Below are 24,013 nucleotides of genomic sequence, written 5' to 3' on the forward strand. Positions count from 1 at the left end.
AAACTTTCATTTTATGTCAAAAAGTTTTAAATTAGGAATTTCATGTTATTTCTGACCTAAAATATTTTGTTGCAAAGTACTGAGCACAATTAGCTCAAACTTTTTGCTTTCTTTAAATAGATAGGTCTTTAGATATAATAACATTTAAAGCACAATAAAATGCTGCTAAATGGTTATCATGTACCCAGTACCTCTCTCGCCAGAAACCAAAAAAATTCCTCTTTCCTCAATCAACATTGATTTTGAATCTGCTGCTTTGCAACAAGATAATAATTCTGCAATGTTTATTATTCAATATTGTTTGAACTTTATTTTGATTGTCCTAAAAATGTTCTAAAATTTTATCCAAATTGTATCATAATTTCTTTAAACGCTCTTGCCGTTGACAATAGCTTGACTCAGGGGCGCCTCAAGTTTTAATTTTTGATTGGCAGAAATTTTGAATTTGGCGAATGATAAATTACAGGTATCAACATATAAATATAACTTATAGTAAAATAGTAGTTTAAAAAACTTTAAAAAAAAACACGCTTTTGTAGCAAGATGAACTTTATCATCTAAAGTTCAGTTTTTACTTTTCAGTTTATTTTGCTATAAAAGCGTGTTAGCGTGTTTTTTAGTTTTTTAAACAATTATTTTCTTTTTCTTTCTGTTTCTCCTTTTTCTTCTTCTTTTTTTTTTAGTTTATTGTTTAACAAAAAAATGTTCATTTCAAATTTTTTCAAAACCTTTTATATTTATGAAATTTGCCCAAAAATGTGCCTATAGGTCTCGGGCAACATTCGAAACGCAGTCTCTTGAACTCCAAAAAGAATAATTATACTCCTTAAAGCGTAATAGCCGAGCTCTAAAAACATTCAACTGTGCTGATAAATTGCCTGTGGAGTTATTGTCTAATCCAACTAATCCATCTCAGTCATCAATGTGTGTGTGCGGGAATCGTAGTTATATTACTTTGAAAATTTGAGATATATTTTAATAAAAGTATTGTTCGACAATGGCCTGATCAAAAATGAAATGCCAATTGAAGGCTCATCTAAATTTTGGCATGAAGTTACTTAAAAACAATTATAGCTCATGTTCTAATTACCTTAGAACATTGGAACAAACATTGATGCAGAAAAATCCAAGGTTTTTATAGATATTTTCAAATATATATTTTTTAAATTTTTCTTCACATTGTTGGATTTATGCCGAAATATTGATTAAAATTGGAATAAACTAACAATTAATAGTTAATTAATTTGATTATAGAATATTGCATTGTAATCAGGTCTGAGGTCGCATGCCAAATTTCAAAAGAATCTGATCGCAGGAAGTGGGGGAAATTTGAATTGCAAGATTCCGTTACAAGATACATACATACATACACATAAAGTTAATAAAAGTGTGTTAATAAAGAGACATTTGGGTATGAAAAAATTGCAGTTATGTCCCAAATTTGCGGGATAAAGAAATTTTTGGAAAACCGTAGTGACCTCCCACTGGGCACTCTTGGCTTAGCTGCACAATAGGGTAATTCCATATCAAATCAACCAATGGTCAAAACGTCATGTCTTTAGATTTTGCTCATTTTTTGTTCCAATGGAGTATTACCACAACAGAGAAAATATACGAAGTTTTGGATTTTTTCACTCATTTGTTTTCGAGTTATAATATTTTAAAGTTTTGACGAAGTTGAAAAATTTTCCCGACACGTTTTCTTTAAACGGCCGTAATTAAAAGACTATTTGACTCAAAGAGTTAAAACTGGTAGTGTTCTATTCTGTATTTAATAAGGTTTTATAAAATATATGACATGACCTAGTTCTACCTTTTTCTTTTTTTAACATTTTTTTTAAAAAAAAATTAATTTAAAAAAACTCAAAATCGAAATTTTAAATTTTTTTGAAAAAAATTTGTTATTAAGTCTTACTTTAGCAACATTTATGCAAAATTTCATGATGGCATTATTGTGGTATCATAAGAAAAAAAAAATTTCCTCTTTCAACATCTTTATTCATGTAACAATTCATACTGCTTCATCAGCTGGATCATCCAAAGGGGGTGGAGAGTGGAGGGATGGCAAAGACTGTGCCATTAGGATTTTTAAGGGGGATGTTTAAGGGGAATTTTTCTCTGTAAAGAGATTTCATCCCTGTGGGGGGGGGGGGGTGGAGCTGTACAGTATTTGAGGAGGTGTTATTGGCACCCTTGGCTTAATTTCTTTATATATATATATATATATATATATATATATATATATATATATATATATATATATATATATATATATATATATATATATATATATATATATATATATATATATATGTTTATTTATACAGAAATATATATATGCAGGTTTTTTTAAATAGCTAAGAATTAAAATTTATTAACTGAAAATATATTAGTCTACTTATCGACGGCAAATGGTCCGTAATCGAAAGTGTTGAAATAATTCAGTAAAGCAAAGGTCTCCAATCAACATTTTTTCAATCCTAAGTTCATGGGTTGATACAGTAGAAAGGCTTGACCATCATGAGTCATGCTTCAGCACCAACATCCCTGCTACCCATATCCTAAGTAACCACTCATATATATATATATATATATATATATATATATATATATATATATATATATATATATATATATATATATATACTCATCATAATATGAAACCTATCTGCTTTCTCCCACCACAGAGGCATTGAAATCTTCAGTACTTTGTATGTTTTTGGACAGTGCACATTCTAAATTTTATTGGCTTGCTTTCTTTGAGAATTTTTTTTCCAACTTTTATCGTTATTTTAATGTTAAATTTATGCATATTTTTGTTAAGAGTAAACTTTCAGTTGAAAATAGATAAACAATGGAGCATATTTTGCTGCAATCCATTTAAAAAGGAAGGACATTGGGTGAAAAAAGATCTAAGAACTGCAAGCTTGTGGATGATAACACTAACATATGGCATTGAAGAAGAAATGAAAATTTGTACTGCTTGTCGCATACAATTAAGTAAGCAAAAACATTCTTCATTTCCTGAAACTGATGATGTTATGAGTGAGTTCAGCAAAGATCCCAAACCAAGCTCTAGTACAGAGGATCCCGAGTTCATGAGCCCTCATAATGGGTATGTACAGCTTGAAGAAATTGTGGGCTATATTGCTTGTGCCTATGACAGCAAATGGTGGATAGGATATGTAATTTCAAAAGATCAGGTAGAAGAAAAAATCCAGGTTTCTTTCCTTCATCCTAACGGACCATCATCATCATTCATTTATCCAAGAAAAGCAGACATTTTGACCATTTCTAAAAATTTTTGTTCTGTGGAAATTACATCCTGTCACTGCTACAAGCAGAACATACCAAGTCTCGAAAGAGGAGATGGCAAAAGCAACTGAAATCTTACATAAGAAGAAAGTATATCTATACTAGGACTTACAAATTGAGTTCTATAGTAGCAAAGTGAGTTACACACATCTCAAACTGCTTCTTAATGGGCTTAAAAAATATTAAATTTTATATTGTAGCAATTAAATTATATATAAATAAAACTTAAATTTGCTTTTAAAATATGGCTAAAAAAGCTTCAGTAACTTTTAAATTGAAGTTTTCAAATTTAAATAAAATTTAGATTTTTTATTCAATAATAAATATTTTTTCACCGAAAAAATTGTTTGAACTTGTTAATATGCTTGTAATACTGCCAAGTATTTGTTTTTCTACGCAATAGTCCCGGTTTAAACTTTAACTACTTTTCATTAGAACAAATGTTTTTTACAAATAAAATTAAAACAACTGTTTGAAAGAGAATTTGTTTTCTCCATGATGCCACAAAAATTCCATCATGAAATTTTAAATTTATGTTGCTTAAAGAAGACTAAGTACCCTGTTTTTTTTTTTTTTTTCAAGAAAATTAAAAATTTTGATTTTTAATTTTTACAAAATAATTTTTTTTTTAAATAAATGAATTTTTTTTTGTAGCTAGGTTTTGTTATATATTTTTTAAAACCTCCTAAAATACTGAACAAAACAGCACAAGTTTTAACCTTTTAAGTCAATTAGTTCTTTGATAATAGCCTTTTAAAGATTTCTAAACGATGTAAAATTTATGATGCTTCCAGAGTTAAAAAAATTTATAACTTTGGAAAGAAATGTGGAAAAAATTTGAAACTTCAGATTTGTCATCATGGAGGTGTGTATCATAGACAGATAAAAAATCATTACATTCTAAAACATTGACCTTAAAAATTTATTTTTTATTGGTTGATTTGACATGGAATGAGACCCATTAAAGCACTGTTGAAAGAGGAATTTTTTTTTTAAAACCTTAAAAATTTATTTTTTATTGGTTGATTTGACATGGAATGACCCATTAAAGCACTGTTGAAAGAGGAAATTTTTTTTTTCTGCATGATACCAAAAGTTTGCCATCTTGAAATTTTGAATAAATGTTGCTAACAAAAGGCTAAGTAACATATATTTTTTTCAAGAAAATTAAAAATTTCGATTTTAAATTTTTACAAATTAAAAAAAAACTTTTTTTATTAAAAAAATCATAATTTTTTTTTTTAGCAGCTATGTTTTGTTATATATTTTTGGAAACCTTATAAAAGACTGAACAAAACAGCACCAATTGTAGACTTCTAAGTCAAATAGTACTCGAATAATAGCCCTCTTAAGATTTTAATCAATGCAAAATTTCGGATTCCTCCAAAATTTAAGAAATGTATAACTTTGCAAAGAATTGTTGAAAAAATTTGAAACTTCAGTTTTTTCATCCTGGAGATAAGTATAATAAATACAAAAAATCATATCAATCCAAAACATTGACCTTCAAAATTTATTTTTTATTGGTTGATTTGATATGGAATGACCAAATAGCATTTTTTGATTTAATTATAGAGGATGATATTGATAACACATAAAAAGTCTTTAAAAACATCTCAAAGTATTCATCCATTTTGAAAGTACATCAATGTAAAAATCCAATAAACTTTGAAAGTTTAATATACAAACTTTTCTTCAAATTAAATTTAAAATAGTCTTTTTTTTCCAAAATGCAACTTTTCAGAAATAAAAAAAAAAAAAAAAAAAATGTATGTAGTGAAATGGCATGGATCAAAATGGGGTTCATATTTAAATGTAAAAAAAAAAGCTTTCTTTGAATGTGTCACCCCTACACCAATTTCATTGAAACCCAAAATGGTAACATAAATTTTAGTAAACTCATTTTAGATCGAATGACCCACAAATTCTTGAGTAAAAAAATTCTTGTTGACTTAAGACTTTTCTAGAAGTGGTGCAGCAAAAACAATATATTTGATTTAATATTGCTACTAGTGTATTGAACAAAGTCTCAAAAAAAAAAAAAAAAAGAAAGAAAGAAAGAAAGAAAAGAAAAAAGGGGAGGGAGTGGGTTCTGAGAAATGGTTTAGTTAGCATTTGATTCAAGTATTTATTCTTAATCCACCTAGAGTGTCCACCTGGAGGGGTCATGGCGCAGATTGTGTCGTTGAATTTTATTTATTTTTTTTTTTTGGGGGGGGGGGGGGGTTTAAGGGGCATTTGTTTTTTGGGGGGCTTCTATGTAGGGTTTTTTGTGATATTTAGGGTGGCGCGCCCTTAATTTGCGGGGGGGGGGGGAGCACCCATGTCTTATTTGTTCTTGCTCAGTGATATAACTTTACATATTTGTACGTATTAGATACTGCCTGTCAACCTGCAATACTGGATAATGTTTTTCATTTCAAATTCTACCGGTTTTGCGTAAACTGCTTTGAAACAATAAACTCAAATTTCCTATTACAGTGGACAAACATTATATTTCTTCTTCTTTTTTTTAATGAATTAGTTGCATGCTTTTAGATAACATTTTAGAAATATTTAGTTAAATTTACATATTAGTATTTAAAAAAAGGAAATTTGCAATTTAAATTTAATAAAATTTTCATTTAAAATAATAATTTTAGAGGAAATGTAACTGAACTCTAGGATAAAGCATTTAACTAAGGATGTAGCCTTTAAAAATAATATAATTAAAATAGCAAATCCTTATGTACTAACAGTTCTAAAACGTTACAAGTTTCTGGGGTCAACAATCTAATATTGCTTCGACACACGTATTGTACATGTCTTTTGATTCCATGCTTATGAATGATTTATTAGAATTTTAAAAAATGGTAAAATTAAAATAACAAAGCTTTATGCATCAACAGCTCTAAAAAGTTGTAAGTATGATTATGATTGTATTTTGTTTTTTCATTTATTTATATATTTTTTGTGTTAGATATGTACTGGCAAGTTAGAAATATGAAAAGAAGTTTTTCATGAAAAATATTGTTCAATTACTTTTTAATTGTTTTGAAAATTTCCTATTTTTGCATTAAAATACTGATCTTACATTTTCCTACTTTTTGGTAAAAGTGTTTACTTTTCCTACTTTTTTGCAAAAATATCCTACTTTTTGACCATCAGAATGCGCTATGACCCCTGAAGTAGACGACTATTATTTGCCCAAGTTTTCAAAAACAGAATTAGATTCTTATCCCAACGCAAACAATCGGAAATAACATAAAATGTATCATAAATCAAGTTTTTAAAAAAAAATTAATTAGTTTCTTGAAAAGTGAAATTTTATCTGCACTATTGCATTTGATCCTCATTCTTTGGAAACTTTGCTATGAACTGAAAAAAAAAAAAAACTATTTCATCTAAAAAACGCAATTTCCTGCCGACTTCTCATTTATTTATTTTAAAACAACTCAAAAACCTATTTTAACTCGAGTTTTCCAAAATGCATGGGTTTTGTAAACAAATAGGAAAAAAGTAATTCTCTTTTAGGATGTGGAAGCTTCTATTTATTGATTCTTTTATTAAAGGTAGTATATTTTATGCATATTGTGCAGTTGTGTTAAGATCTTAAGCAATAGACTAAAATTTACATCTGTATTATTAATGAAAGCAAATATTTTTCTGAAAATTGTAAACTATCATATTAAAAATTCTTTAAGTATGTTCTGTGGTTTTGTAATTTCCTTAAAAAGTTTCATATATATATATTTCATTCCATTTCAGGTGGTTGACATTCTCCTCGCTCGTGGAGCAAATAAAGAACACCGAAATGTCTCAGATTATACGCCTTTGAGTCTTGCTGCATCAGGTGGTTATGTAAATATCATCAAACTTCTTTTGAGTCATGGTGCTGAAATCAATTCAAGGTTTGTATCTGCACTTCTATATTTTAATATTGATTACTACTACATTTCATTTGATAAAAATGCTTAGTGGTCCTATTTTAAGAATTAAAATCAATGCATTTTAGTTCTTACAGTTTAGGACCATTTTACGATATCACTCATAATTTGCTTGCATTTAAATATCTCTTACTTCAAGGTGCCGAAATTGTCTTATTTGCAGAACTGGAAGCAAACTAGGTATCTCACCTCTTATGCTTGCATCTATGAATGGCCACGTACAAGCTGTAAAACTATTGCTAGATATGGGTAGTGATATAAATGCTCAAATCGAAACAAACCGGAATACTGCTCTTACCTTGGCATGCTTTCAAGGACGCCATGAAGTGGTTTCCTTGTTACTAGATCGTAAAGCAAATGTTGAACATCGTGCAAAGGTAAGCTTAAACATTCACCTTTACTTAAAATCGAAAAGTAAGAAATTGGTAGTTTTATTAATATTTCTTTTTAGTACATTTTGCTTGGAAAGCTATAGGACCTATTTTAAATTTTTTTTCTTTATAAAGTCTTTTTTTATTTGATTTAATTGGAAAAAACATTTTAACTATCCTTAGATGAAATCATTTTTTTTTTTTTTAAAGAGAATGTATTAACCACATATAGAAGCTATATTTAGCCAATCAAAATGTGAGGCAACTTAGCTTCCGTATGGTTAATGATAATTTGAATTAATAAACTTACTGTATTCTTAAAAGTGAAAAATCTTGAGTGTTAAGAACCAAGTCAAAAGCAAAAGGTAGTATTTATGCTTTAGTTAAATGAAAATAATTTAGAAAATTAATAAATAAGTAATTGTGCATGAAATCAATAAGTAAGGTTTAAAAATGAAGGTTTTGTTTGAAAGGACTTTTTTTATTCATTCAGCTTACATCCACTACAAAGACGAAACTGAACTTTTCATTTCTTATAATAAAATTTATTTATAGTTATAAATTTTTGACATTATAAATTTTTGCTTTTCAGCATGCTTTAACAACTTGGGGAATCTAAAATTTTCTAAGTAAAAGCATTCACTTTAGTTTACACACTCTTTTTGTTTCGTAACAAGTAAATGTTTTCGATATCAAAAAATCATACTATTTTATTAATGTTAGTGCTTTTATTGTTGTTGGAAATTACTTTTTATTTCTGACTGCTGTTTCTGCTGCTAATATCTCATCACAAATATCAAAAAGATGGGATTAAATCTGTACATGAATATATTGTGTCCTTTGCAAGTATAGTTTTCATACAGATGCAGCTCCAAAAAGTTACAGGATAACTAAGTTTTCCTGTACAAATTCCATTTTCAGTATGATTCCATTGTTTGCATTACTCAGTGCAAAAAGCTTGAATCTATATTTATTAGTTCTGTTCTACATGAAAATAAGAGAAAATTTTGTCTTAAAAGCAATACATAACTTTACATGGTAAATTTTAATTCAAATGAAAGGATTCCTGGCAAAAGAAATTATAAAATAGTCTTATTTTGTACAAAGGGTAGATTTAATAAAATGGGTTATTTTTCCTGATATATGTAATATTAGGCAAAATGAAAGTTGCAAGAAATCATCTGTTTACCACGAATTTGGTATGCAAGGTATTTTTTAAAAACAGACATGAAATGCTGAGCAATTGCAAAAAAAAGTAAATTTTTTACAAGTTTTACTGCAACACATTTGCCAAACATGAAGGTGATTTTTTTTTCAAGTAATTTCGTCTTTTCTAATTCTCAACTTTAGAACCAGCATATCTTTTTTTTAGAGTTTAATTTAATATAATATGTAAACTGCATTTATTTAGTTATTGTGTTAGTCAATATTATGCTGATTTGATATATTTTGTATTAGCCTAAAATATCTGAAATTTATTTTAGACTGGGCTAACACCTTTAATGGAAGCTGCATCTGGTGGCTATGTGGAGGTGGGAAAAGTGCTAATTGATAAAGGAGCTGATGTTAATGCTCCTCCTGTGCCTTCTTCTCGCGATACTGCTTTGACTATTGCTTGTGACAAAGGACATTATCGTTTTGTGCAGTTACTATTAGAAAGGCAAGTACAAACACATTTTGTAAGATGTTCTCAGTGAAAGAAATTGAATTAGTGATCCATTGATTTGGAAGTATTCATTAACCTTTCTTGGTAACTTTAACTTGATTTTCCCTTTGAGTATAATTTTTATTGACTTAAAATTGTAATTTGTTAAGTTTTATATGTTCAGAACTACAATCAACTTCTTGCTTTAAAATGTTACGAACAGTGAACTATATTAAAAACGTTGAGATATTTAGTTATTAAAAGCTTAAATTTTGTTTTTCAGGAATCGAGTTCTTTTTATTTAGTTCTAAAGACTTTGAATCCTGTACTACCCTAAAGGCTTCAAATCCTGTACTTTTAAAAGTACCATTGCAAGTCCTATGACTTTTAAAAATTATTTTGTTAGAAAATTAAATCTTCAGATGCTTACATAATTGAAATCAACTTTTTTTTAAATAAATTTTTATTAATTTATTGATTTGATATTTATGTATATACACTGGTAAACAACTGCTAAGGACGGATCACAAATTGCTATGTAGCGCATAAAAAGAATGGGTTGGATGCCAAGTAAAATAAATTAATGCCAGAATGCTAGAACATTACAATGACTATAATTAATTGTGCTCTGAAACAGGTTTCGCTGATATATATTGGTCGATATATATCATGATATATGTCACAATATGTATCCAATATTTATTTTGAAAATAGCATGATATTTTGATATTTTCGACATTTATGTTTCCAAAGTACGACATTTGCGATGTAAAAATTAAATGTATTAATCAAAACAATATTATTTAATTATAAAAAATAATCAAAAGTAATGCAGTATATTTATATAACATAATAATATATCATTAATATAATGAAAAAAATACATAAATTCCTACTTGATTTTCTATGCATATAATTATTCGTAATGTAACAAGTTTAATTGGTCAGAAAAAAATGCCTTATGGATGTGTGGTGTGGACTGACTGATGCATATATGTTTTATTTATGAAATATGTAAAATTCATAAAAGTAGTTAACCAAAGCAAAATGATTAAAGCATCTTATGCTTACATAATTTAATGAAAATGAATAGAAATGTATCAGTTGTGCTATATTTTATTTCTAATGGATCAAATTTTCACATTTTACAAATGATTGTAAATATCACTTATACTTCTATGCCATTCAAAGTATGTAACCTTTTGTGTAAAATGTATATTTAGGAAAATAAATAATGAAAGAAACATTAATTTTAAAATTGATGCATTATAATTATAACATAAGAAAATAAACAACAGTGATTTGAAAAAGCAGTTACTATTTAATGTCTTAAGTTTGCACTGATTGAAAATATCGGCTGTATATCAAAGTATCTGATATATATATCAAAATATCCAATATTTTCGAACCCTGCTCTGAAACCAAAAAGGCTTTAAAAAGCGTTTGAAGGACAAAACAGTCATTTTGTGCTGACTACGCAAAAGTGAAAAAATGTCCCCAGGCATTCGGGCTCAAGATGTCAGTTTGGAATATGGCCACCATGGATGCCATGCAAATTTTCCCACGGTGTGTGATGCTTTACACAACATTATCCAGCAGCTGTTGAGGTAATTTATCTCATTCCTCTGTCAGTCATGGATGATGGGGTCCTTGTTTTTTGGAGGGCAATGTCGACCAGCAAGACTCTTCCCCAAAGTATTCCAAACATTTTCAATGGGCTTCAGATCTGGAGAACATGCTGGCCATTCGATAGGTTGAATATCCTTGCTCTCTAGACACTCCTGGGCAGTGACTGTTTGATGAAATGTTGCATTACCATTCACGAAAACCAATTTATCTCCCACAGCGCCATGGAAAATGTGAATATGAGGCAGCAGAACAATATTAATGTATAGCTGGTCAGCCATAGTCTCTTTTAGAAGCTCAGGAACGACATACATCCATTGCTCGTGATCCCAGCCACATCATGACACAAATTGTAAGATATTGGTACTTTTCTTTTATGTTTGCAGGCCTTTGTGCAGTACCACTCTCATGCCAGATCAGTTGTAGCCCACTATCAGGCATTAGACTTTCATCTGAGAAAGGTACACAAACCTAGTCGACTTCCCTGCAATTGAAATGCTGATGACACCATTACAAACGGGCGAAACACTGACTTGGAGACAAAGGGATGCACAAAACAAGCCAACGGGAGTGTAGTTGCACAACATGCAAAAGTCTGGCTACAGTTTTTCGGGATATTTTCTTGTCGTTAGCAGCAAGAAACTGATTTGCTATCTCAGTAGTTGTGCTGCACTGGTTTCTTTTTGTTGCTAGCACAATGTACCTATCTTCTGTTGATGTCGCACTGCATACACGACCTTCCCTGTAACGTTTGCAACATATTCCATTTGTTCAAAATGAATTCCAAAGCTTTAAAACAACACTGTGGCTGACTTCCAGCTCCCTGGCAACATCTGATATTTTCTGCCTTTCTTCAATTTTTTCGGTAATACGGCTACCCATAAAATCACCTAATTGATGTCAACAAGACATACCGGAAATTGCAAGTTCGTCAATTGATTCTTTCCTGACAAACTCTACCTTTGAACATAAGCGGTCTTATGAGCCAAATACTTTTTATCTCTTATTAGAGCTATCACGTGACGAACAATGTCATGAAACCGAAATTTGCATACGCACAATACGTCTTACCGTATGCCAAACTTATGCTAATTTCCAAAACTTCTTTGCCTTCTATTTTGTGGTTGCAAACACTGATATTGCAATCCATCCTTCCCAATTCTGCACCAGTGTACTATATAAATTAAATATCTGCACGGCCTGGCATTGAACTGGCTAACTTGGGATATTAGGGATAGAGAAGTAGGGATTTGGGGCTCAACTCTCTCTAAATGTATTTATATTGAAGTATTATATTACAGTAGGCTCCGCTTAATGTGATCACTTTGGGACAAATACAATTTGATAACAATAACTGACTGATAACAATAACCGAAAAGAATCAAGGAGACACAAAGTAATGTTTTTTTTTTTTTTTCAATTAAGGTGCATTTATTTTGGCAACCTCAAATTGAAATCACAATGACTCAACTGAACGCAGTTTTAAATTATAAATTATTAAATTAACGAATGGAAATATCTGAATTATAAAAATTTAAAGCTGAATTCTGCAATTTTAAATCACATAGTAATAGGTGAAGTAAAATATGACCGTTTTCTCTGACATTCGTAAACCAGTTTCAGAGCACATTCAGTTTTGCTATCTTTTCCAGCATGGTTTTGCTTGTTGTTTAAATTTTGATTTAACTTGCTTTGTTTTCAATCTCAACATAGTTCTTTAATATTTGACAGAGTAATGGCAACAATTTAGGTCCTACATCAATGCCTGCAACATGTCCAGAGACTGAATTTTTTTAGGTGCAAAAGAAAGTTTTCTTAGGGGGAGTCTGTGGTCACTGGGTCAAACTTTCTGTAGCTTCATTCTTAGAAAAATTTTGAATTGCTATTGAAAACCACAAAATGCTACATAGAAAGTTAGTCTCGTCAGGGTTTGCCATGTATTTGTTAATTGAGGAACAAAAACGGGGAAAAAATTGAAAGTTTATGGAAAAGTGATAACAATAAACGAAGACGCTGATTACAATATCCAACTTTTTAAACTTGTGTTAACATACAATTGTTCCGGGACTTCGTGATTCTGATAACATTAAGCAAATGATAACATTAACCGTGATCACATTAAGCGGAGCCTACTGTATTTTATAGTGTTGTCGTTATAGAGCATGGCATTTCCAAACTGTATTTTTTCGATTAATAAATCTAATTTATGACGTCATTCTACAGCAGTTCCACTTCATTACTTACATTGCATGTTTATATTGCTCTTCCATTGCATCAAAAAAATAATAGCAGCAGTAAACGAAATAAATTATAACAGTTTATTCCAGAATTTCCTATCTTCTGTTTGTGTATTGAGATGTTGACATGAGTTGAAATCGATAGTTTAAGAAGTAAAAATGTGTACTTTAAAGGGTTTTATGCAGTTATTCACTTTGTCTGAGGTATTATTACCAACTGTCTTATCTGCAGTCTTTTATGTAATTGAAATTTTTTATTAATTTGGTCCATATTCTTTCTAGTACTTGATTTTGACTTTCATATTTTACTATTCTAGAGATGCCATAATTGATGTTAAAAACAAGAAAGGAGATTCTACCGTATGGCTTGCAGCTAATAGTATGTAAAAATTTTTTGTAGTGTTTCATTGACATATAACGGAAAAGACAACCTATTAAAAATATATATACAAGCTGTTTATAAAGTCTAGCTCTGATAAAGCAAATGAATTTTTAACAAATATTTCAGATTCGTTCATAGTTCTTTTTTTCCCCTCATCTTTATCAAATAAAGTTTTTTACTGGGTAGAGTAGTAGCAAAAAGGATATAGTTGGCGCTAGCATTGGGAACTGAAAACTGTGAAGGAAAAAAGGTGCATTCCATTGGGGTGTGTCATAGATAAAATGTTTGACCACTGATAACCAATATTGCACATTGAAAAAAAAAGAAAGATATTGTCGCTGATACCTTGTAAACGCCCACGGGGGTGGGGGGGGGGGGAGAAATCCTAATACAGCACCTTTTTTCATGAAAGGTTTAATGACTCGAGTCCAGGCTATATATAGGCAAATGCATATTTTCGTTTACACATAGCTATGACCCCCCTGAATGGGGGATTATAACCTCAGAAAGTAAATTTAATCTGCACGAAATTAAATATTATAGGAAAGGTGCACATATACAAATGTATGAACACTGATAAAGGCTTAATAAGATCAAGATCTAAATGAAATAGGAATTATGTAAACATCTGAAAGTGCATTAAAATAAATTTTCATTGTTTGCCTTCTCAGTTTGCTCATTTGCTAGGCGATTATGAATATTTCCACCATTAACAAAAGTTGGTGTTTGCTTGAGTTGCCAAAATCTTAGACAAAACTCTTGTTCCTAAAATAATGCAGTCCTAAACATATTTTACTTTTCTATCTAGTTCAATATGTGCACATGTTGGTCCTTGAATAGAAATCTATTTTTTTATTTAATGTTCAATGTTTTTATTTTATTTTATTACAGGTGGACATTTAGAAGTTATCCAGTTATTAGTTGCCAATAATGCAGATATTGATAGCCAAGATAACCGAAAAGTATCTTGTCTTATGGCTGCGTTTAGAAAAGGGCATATAAAAGTTGTTAAATGGATGGTGAAACATGTCGCTCAATTTCCGTCTGATCAGGAAATGGCCCGGTTTATGAGTACTGTTACAGATAAAGTAAGAAACATAATTAGCACTTTTTTGTAAATATTAGTATTGGTATCACATACTTTTTAAACATTTTTGTTTTGTTTCATTTGTCAAAACATTTAGTAGAGACAAATAATTAAAATGTAGTTTTGGGCAAACATTACATTTATGAACATGGTGATAGTGCTCCAGAGTGGATTTTCTAATTTTTTCAGTGCTGGATTTTGGAGTTTCAGAATATTCAGGATCTTCATTGACCCCAGCCTCACATTTCTGCACTTGTAATTAATCACTTAGCTCCTGGGGAAAAGAATGACATAAAAACTTCCATTTTTCCCAATGACTTTCAGGAGATGTAGATAACCCAGTGGATAGCACTTTCTTGTTTAATCTCTAGGAAATGAAAAGAAACTAAATTAAAAAATAGATTGCTGTGCATATAAAACCTCAAGAATGAGTAACAAACGCTGAGCAAATACCTGACTGGCTCCCATGAGCATATTGAAAGCCATCAAATATGATTTAATAGTATGTGATTTATAGTACCACATTATGCAACAGTTGCAAATCTTTCAAAAGTCATGAAAAAAGCACTTTGAATGCATTTGTGTGCACTTCTGGTGAGAACATGCAATTGTGCAGAAAGCTAAATTAGTAACCCTGTTGTAATTAATTTAAATGCTTGAAGTTACATCTTATGTAGAAAATCTGCATTTTCAATTAAAAAAGTATATTGAAATTTCCATATTGGGTGGCTTTCTGCAGGAAAAAAGTTAAAGAAACTGCCTTATGCTATAATTAAATTTTGAGCCAAATTGCATTAAAATTGGACAAACAATCTTGATTGTAAATGTAACTCAGATGAACAAACACTTCTTGTATTATTAGTAAAGAGATAAGTGCATCAGTTTGCTAAAATATGTGTAGAAATGTTAGAACTTTACTATAGCAATTTTGCAGATTTTTTTAAGGTCGCAATTACCCTTAAGAACTTTTGTTTTTCAAGAGAGGGAAGTAAAGTTAAAGATAGCTATACTTGTGCAATGTGCATTCAAAGTTGGCTCATAATCAGCATAACCTTTGAAGAGGATATAAAAAGGAGGAAAATGCATGCCTTACATTGCTTGTTTAAACAAGGTTGAGCATAAGCTTGATGAACTGAAAATTCTGGTAAATTTTGACCTGATAATTTTACTTAAATTTTAAAAAGGAAATGTACATACATTTTTATTCATTGACAAATACGTATAAATCGATTATAAGGTCATCCCATTTCTAAGGTCACTTTGGCAAAGTTAAGTCCCAAGATGTGATCTTATATTGAGATTTGACTGTGTTTCTATGTGTTATTGAAAATTGTTTTTAATAGATATTTATTTGAAATTATTTTGCACTTCTGGGAGTTCTTATTTATAAATTAATTTCAAAGCAATCCGTAATAGGCTTTTTTTTTTTCTCGACTATCTCTCAAGCAATTTTAGGTGTGATATAAAAATATGTTGAGGTGAATTAAAAGGAATCTTAATGCTAAATGAAGCATGATTTGTATTTTGAGTGTTTAATTCTATCATTCATTAATGAATTTATTTGCATTGCTAACACTTCAGAAATCCTCTTTAGGAGCTGCTCAAAAAATGCAGTACTTGCGTTGATATCATTAGAGTTGCTAAAGAAAAACATGCTGCGGAAGCAAATAAAAATGCAAATATACTGTTAGAAGAATTAGACCTGGAAAGAAGTAGAGAAGAAAGTCGAAAAGCTGCAGCTGCTAGACGGCGAGAACGAAAGAGAAGAAAAAAACGGGAGAAACAAGAACAGGTATCTAGGAAAACATAGACTAGAATCTTTAACTGATTAGGAAATCTATAAACTGAAGTAGAAATTATTCCTCTATTTTTCTATACCTTTTTGTATCACTATATTGCTATTATTGTCAGTGCCAATGCTTAAATTATTAAATGTATGCTCACAGTCAGTGACGTAACAAGAATTTCTTTCTTTGAAAGAAAGGGGTTTGGTTCTTCATAATCTTTATGTACATACATACTCAAGAACAGGTACATGTTTGGATTGACGAGCATGACTCGAGTGCAAGGTTTTGATGCGTTGTAAAACCCTATCTGGTTGCGTCCCTGATTGAAATCAATATTTAAGAGCATATTTTGTGTGCATATTTCTTTTTTGTAATATAGGGTGGTGTGTGTGCAATATGTTTTACAGTTTGGCTGATTTATACTGCAAAAGACCTTACTTTTTTCGAAACATGTCATCACATTTTGAAGTTAACAAATCTATATTTTTAAAATGGTGATATCCGTTCCATTAACCCTACTTTCACTTGAAAATCCATTTGATGGTAGACCTTTAAATTGCAATACATTCACGTTAACTTTTTATTAGTTTTTCTTTTAAATATGGATAAGTTTAAATTAAAACTAAATCTTTCATTTTAAAACTAAAGACTTTTGGGGAAAAATTAAAAATGCAATTTTTACATATGCCTCTAAAAATATTAAATTTGGTTGATTCATGCACTTTTAATATTGCAAGTGAACATAATGATAAACTCCTGCTTGTTTTGAATCACTGCTCTTTTAAATTGATGCTTTTTGAAAAAATCTCTTTGATAAATTAAAGTGGCTTGGGGTTTCTGTTTTCATTCTATTGTCTTCAATTTTCTTGCATGACATTTTCTGAACTTCTAACTGATCTGCTGTGAACTTTTGTTCTGATATCTTTAATGTCACTTCCTTTCTTGCATGTTGCTGTAATATTTTCCATTTTATTTTTTTGAATTTTTCTCTAAAACAAGCAATATTGTCACTTAACCATCAACAAAGTAAACATATGTTTTGATATCTTATGTGTCTAACTTTAATGATATTAAGATGTAGTTTATTAGCCTCATTTTCACGTGGCGACTTGCAGAAACACATATTTTGAAAGGCAATTCAACCAAAAGAAAAAAAAAATCATTGCTAAAATGTAAGTTTATGCAGGAGTTGCTATTCTTTTTGTTCTTGCTATAAACATAAAACTACCAAGACTTTATCAAAATAGCCACAATTGAGAAATCCGTTGTGAAGTTTCTGAAAAAGGAGTGCTGTTAAGTATTGTGGGAAAAGGCTGCTTTTATTTATTGAGAAAAAGTAGATATTTTGGGAAATAAATGACTAAATCACTATTTCTATGCCGTAAGAATTCCAGTTCAGAAACTCGTCAGGAAAAACTTCATAAATTATTGAATTATGGAAGAAACAATACTTGTTTAAATTATTTCCTGCTGGATTCCATGCATCTGCAAGGATGATGTTGATGATTTTGGTTTCTGAAATGCAGGGTGATTTGGGAAATCAGTGCAAAAGTCAAGGGATCAAACTTAATATTATGCCAACTGAATCCTGAGTTGTAAAAAATTTAATGTGAAAAAGAAATTTATTTTTCTGTGAATTCAATACTGGAACAGCATTCCAGTGCTTTCCGGCACCAAATCACCCCTGAAGAAGACACCAGCTGTGAATTCATTAATTTCTCGAGTACTGGAATGCACATGAGAAGTAATTTAAGCCTAACTCGTGACCAGTTTTGTGTGAAGGTCGAATTTGTTTCCAGAAAAGTAGTACCAGATCAGCATTTCGGCACCAATTTACCACTGAAATGACATAAATATGAATGTGTGTGTGTGTATGCATTGGTAAGCTTAACTCCAGCAAGGGGTTCTGAGGGATGGGTTTTTAAACCTTAACGCATTTCTGGTTACACTCGTGTCCTTTTTGAGGGAGTGGGGGAGAAATTAGGCTTGCCAAAAATAGTATTATTACTGCTCTAAAATCTGAGCTTGTTTTCTTAGACTTTTTATTGTTGACTGAAAATCAAAAAATTGTGAATTTCTCTGTGTTGAAACAACAGGGCTACATAAATGTATAAAAGCATTTCAAAAATGCAAAAATTTGATTCAGTACTTCAATGTTATTGATGCAGATACATTAATAACATGAAATGCATTGCAGCAAGTGTACTCAATCTGTGGTATGCGATGATCTGTTTGGGGTTGCAATAATTATAAGGGTGCAAAATATCCTGTTTTTTCCCTTTCTAGGTTGCAATACATTTAGAGAAAAATCAAGATGGCTCGATATTATTAAGTTTTTTTTTTTTTTTTTAATTTGAGACGTGAATAAATTCAGTTGATGATTATAAATGACTTGTGTGGAGTTCATTTCTGTACCTGGGAGGTAAAAAGCACCATTTCACTAAAACAAAAGTTCTCAGGGAGTGCTGTTTCCGATTGCTTATTTTGTTTATTATTTGAGATTGGAGTTAGTGAGTTAAATTTTTGAACCTAGTAGAAAAAGTCGAGCAACATAGTGCTTAGCTCTCTATTAGGGAAAAAAAATGAACGTAGTGCTCTTTACCTCTCTTATACAGATTTTGTAAATGTCCTTTGAATAAGCTACTTAGGTGTTTGTAATGTCTTTCTGCTGAAAATTTTCATCTCGAAACGTATAAATCCTTAAAACGTTTTGTGAAACTTTGAAGTTCAACCAGCCGGAAGCTTCAAGGTAAAAGTTACACTATTACAGTTCCCACAAACCTCAAAGCCTGGGAAATGGTAGTTAATCGGTTTTATCATGTAATTTTTATTAATTTTGTATGACATCTGTAAAATATTGATTTTGCTTTTCTGTCATGATCAAATTAATGTGCTTCATTTTTACTTGTCTTGCTCTCAGTTATTACAAAATGCTCATTAGCAGTGGTTGAATTTCAAAATGTTCTCTAATAAAATGCCTGATTTGCTCCTAAGATAGAAACTTCTTCATTACTTCTGTATTTTACACCCCCCCCCCAATTTTCAATTTACTTGGCAATTGAAAGATTACATCAAAATCGCTGCTTTTATTTCGAGGTCCAAATAAGATAGACTTTTTATTAAACAAGCAAAATAATTTGCCAGGCTTTTTAGAATTTTTCAAACTTAAAATAATGTTTGATTTTTTATTCTTGCTGAACATACCAGGGAAATGTTACAATACCTTGTGTACTAAATACTGAACGAAAAATGGAATATTGGAAGAAACTGTCTGTAAGTACATCTCTATCAGAGAAAATAACACTTAGTTCTAAGAGAAAATATTGCATTTTTTACTCAGTAAGATGGTTGAGAAAATTTGAGTAGAGGAGACATTCATAAATAAATTTTTAATTGGAGGCATGGGATAGAAAATCTTTTTATACATTCCTGAAAAATTCTGCTTCTCCAAGTTCCTTGAATCATAAAGGATACTTCTCAACATTCTTAATTAATGAATCATCCGTTATGGAATAAGCTATTAAAATAAGGTTTACTTGGTCTCAGATAGACTAAGAATGCTGAGGGAATTTTAGAATTTTTTTCGAGTTCTAGGGAATTTTCTGGGAGGAATGAGATTCTATATTATCAGTCAAGAAAAATTGCAAATTGCTTTGGAAATTTTTAACCTTTTCTTTGATGTTTAATTTTTAACAATTTTTTATCATCAATTGCACACATTTTTCAATAAAAAACAAAAAATCTCGAGCAGACGTTCTCTTAGCGGATTTAACTTTGATGAATCTTGCAGACCCTGAAGAGTTCCTATTTTTCCTAATTTTTAGAGCTCTCTCCTTATTTTCCTACTTTTTCCTTTTTTTCCTACTTTTTCTTTCTTTAGTATAGCACTTCTAATTGTGCATTGATTCTTATTTTTACAATGTCGCACTGATAATTTTCTACGTGTTTCAATTTTGAAAAGCAAAAGAATCAAGCAGATCCTGAGCTTTTCATTGACTGACTACATTCATTTCTGGAAGGACCGCCGCGGCGGCGGCGGCCTTTGCGTGTTTAAAAGTTAAATTTTCGTAAGTGACTTTTTTGCCGTTGCGGCGTTTATGATCGACTTTTCTTTTTATCGCCCCGACTTCAGTCCTACTGTATTAACGAAACTAAATAAAAAAATACTGGCACATTCTGACATTCTGATACAATTATATATTATTTACCTGTCAATTAGAAGCTTTAAAGCAAACGGCGGACTGTTCAAAAAATGCCGGAAAATCGAATTTCCTATCCGCCAATTTTTTGTATGATTACAAGTGAAATGGAGCTCTATTTAAACAGAAAGGCAATATAAAACCTTAAAAGGAACATAAGGAAGCAAAAAATGAAAAACGTACACTGTACATATTTTATTGATGTTAGTACAGCATAAAAGCGACAGATAACAGAAATTCGCAAAAGCGGACCACTTCAAAATAATCGCGTAAACTAAATTTTTTCGTACATTAATATGATTATTGTTCATTCTATATCGTAAACATGATTATAAAATTTATAAAATTTCATTTTCTTTCCTTGCAAAGAGTGTATTTGCAAAAAAAAAAAAAAGCGGCAAAACCTGGATGGGCAAAACTTACCCGATTTTTGGAGAAAAATCGGATATCAATTTAAATGCAATATTTGTTTTTATTTCTTCACATTTTTTAAAGTTAAGAGATAGAGCCACAGACTAATATGTATTTTTTTCCTTTTTAATGGGTATTTTTTACACTGATATATCATCAATATCGAGGAGTTGCTCATCATTTTTATGTGCTGGGTTTATGACAATGCGACATTTCTGAGCATTTAAAATTTTTTTGACAGACTCTTACTCTTTTCGGGTGTGGCAATTATACCAATGTGGCGTATCTACTGTAAGTTATTGTACTTAGTGAGCCTGATCAAAGGGGGGGGGGAGAAGAGATATATGCAGGCATTTGATGCCAGGTGCTCCCCCCTCACTCTCAATTTTGTAAACAATTTCCGAATGAATATTTTTGTTTTATGGTGAGGATTGAGATAAATTTCATGCCTTCCCTTTTATGCACAGAGAAACATTAGTAATTGATCTTTGTCCTTGATAGAAATGTTATGTTTACCATGCATGGATGTTTCCTTTTTTTTTCGTGACAAAAATTTTGGAAAAAGGAGGTAAAAATTATCAAACCATTAGAAACAATATTCGTTTTTATTGCTTGATTAAAATTAGAACTGTCCTGTCACTTTGATTCCCCCCCCCCCCCCCCCGGAAGCGGCTAGCGAAGGATGTATACTGAATGCAAATTTTATCTGAAAACAAACAAAAAACCGCACAAACTTGTATAGCTAAGCATTAATTTTCCAAAGCCGGGGGGAGAAATTGGCCCCCATAAATGACGTGCCTGAAACAAAAAATGTATGTTGAATGCTAAAAATAACATAGTAGAAACCCTTTAGTTGACTTTATTTCATTATTTAGTTAGTTTAATTATTTTATTATAAATTTTATGTCCCATATTTAAGAACACCATTTATTTTAGTTCATTTTTGGTTGTTTTCCATTTTTTTCCCTTCAAATTCAAACATCTGCCTCTGTTTATGCAAGAATGCATGTCAGCTGCTGATTATTTTTAACTAAAACTAATTTAATATTCGCTTTGCTTTTGTATCATAGTTTATGATAACAGGAGCTGAAAGTGTTAGTATTTTTAAATGATAAATGGATGCTCTCGAAGGAATATTTTTGATTTTGACAAAACAAATATTTAACAAAAATGGTTTTATTGCACCAAAATAGAAGTTTTATTATTATTATTATTATTATTTTGCGATTGCTATATTGCATTTTATTTTTTCACAAAAAATTTATTACTGTATTAATTTGTAAGGTTTGTTTAGATTTTACTTTCATACTTTTGTAATTAATATCTTTGTTTCCACCAGTTTATTTTTCATACTAATTATTGTCAGTCGTTTTGAAGTGTGTGTGTAGTCCTATCTCTTCCTATTTTTCCCTATTTTTTTACGTGATTTTTTTCCTACTTTTCCTACTTTTTCCCCTCAAAAAACCACTTCGGGGTCTGACCTTGTGTAAGAACATCTAACTTGCGCAAGCAAAAAAACTTTTTTTGGAATTATGCCAACATTGAACATTTGCCTTATAAATTTTCGTGTTTCAGATTTCTGTTCTTTTCTAAATATATATGTTATTTTTAATGTAAAATGTTATTTTATCATTTTCCCTCAATTAATTTTTTTTTTTCAAATTTTTTTTTCTTTATGTTATTCTGAAGTTGGGTTTGATAATTATGAAATTATAATATAAATACATACTTTTTTTTGGGGGGGGGGGGACACACATTTTTCTGGATCGTAACCATTAGTTTTAAGAACTTGGAGCTCAATTTCTATTCAAAGAAATATTATAGGACTAATCATTTTTGTAGATACAAAGCTGTTATCTACACTCTGATCATGGAATACATAGACCAAAAGTAAACAAAAGGGTTACCAGAAGATTTGCTGCTGTGCCACTTTTAGGGATTTTCTCTTGAGTAAAAAAAGTTAAGCAATAGGGATTGCATTCGCCATCTGCTTGGCACCGATTTGTTCTTGTCCAAGCCAAGAATGATTGAGGTAGCAAAATGGTGCAATTCTTTGTGTACACCTAGTGAATGAAGTTTAGTTTTATATTTACAGTTACATTTTTGTGTACCAGTTACTACAAATTGCAACAGAAATCATGATTATTTATGCCTCTCTCCCTCAAGATTATTATTATTTTTTAAAAATTTATTTTGGTGATGAATTCAAGCTGTTGAGATCATATTTATTACGAAACTAATCAATCTTGTCATTAGAGATTTTTTGTTAAACCTCTCATCTATTCTTTTTAGATTTTATGTATTCTAAAATCTTTCTCTGTAACTAACTCTTTGTTGTAATCATTTATACATTTCTTTCTTTTTTCTCTTTTCTTTGCGAAGGATGCTTAAAATAATTTGATTTTAGAAGGAAATCATAAGTTAAAGCACATATAAAACGACTGAAATTAAGTTTTTGTAATTTCATTTGAATGAAAAATTAACTCATTTGCTGCTGTTAGGCATAGCTAAAAAATAAATGTTTTTATTCGTTTTCTATTTACTAGCAATGTATTAGAAAAAGTTTTTTCGATTTTGGAGTTATGACATCATTACATTACGTTTAGTTGAATATTTTGTTTTGGAAAATTATTTTCTCGGTAACTTTTATTTGTTTATAAAGTGACCAAATGTGAGGGAAAGGGGTTATTGTAGCAAATTTTTCACATGGGAGATAAAAACAGCGTTTACCTGTAAAATCTGAAGACTTAGAAAATTATTGTATGGGCTATAGTTCAAAAAGCACATCACTTTTTTATGTTAATATTTTCTTTTCTTTCAATTCAAAGAACTGTACAAGAAATTTAAACTGCCCCATATAAGGTTTAATTCCATTACTATCATTTAAACCTTTCATGTTATAAGCCATGCTTTTCAAGTATTGATTGATTTCAATCTTCATCTTTATTTGTTACGCAGAACATAATGATAAATTTATAATTATGCATTGAAAATTTTTGAGATGCCATAAATTGCACTAGTTTAACT

At 30.2% G+C, this 24,013-nt stretch overlaps 1 protein-coding gene across 1 annotated transcript in view; it reads left to right on the plus strand.

The window, feature by feature from the left end:
• The window catches only part of LOC129220619 (ankyrin repeat domain-containing protein 17-like), a 195,540-nt gene that overhangs the window by 90,921 nt on the left and 80,606 nt on the right, over window positions 1-24,013 (plus strand). The window contains 6 exon segments of the mRNA XM_054855048.1: window positions 7,063-7,205; window positions 7,381-7,618; window positions 9,097-9,272; window positions 13,438-13,499; window positions 14,394-14,590; window positions 16,184-16,381. Coding sequence (XP_054711023.1) covers window positions 7,063-7,205; window positions 7,381-7,618; window positions 9,097-9,272; window positions 13,438-13,499; window positions 14,394-14,590; window positions 16,184-16,381 — 1,014 coding nt within the window.

Source organism: Uloborus diversus, chromosome 4, assembly GCF_026930045.1.
Source record: "Uloborus diversus isolate 005 chromosome 4, Udiv.v.3.1, whole genome shotgun sequence".
NCBI classification, from domain to species: Eukaryota; Metazoa; Arthropoda; class Arachnida; order Araneae; family Uloboridae; genus Uloborus; species Uloborus diversus.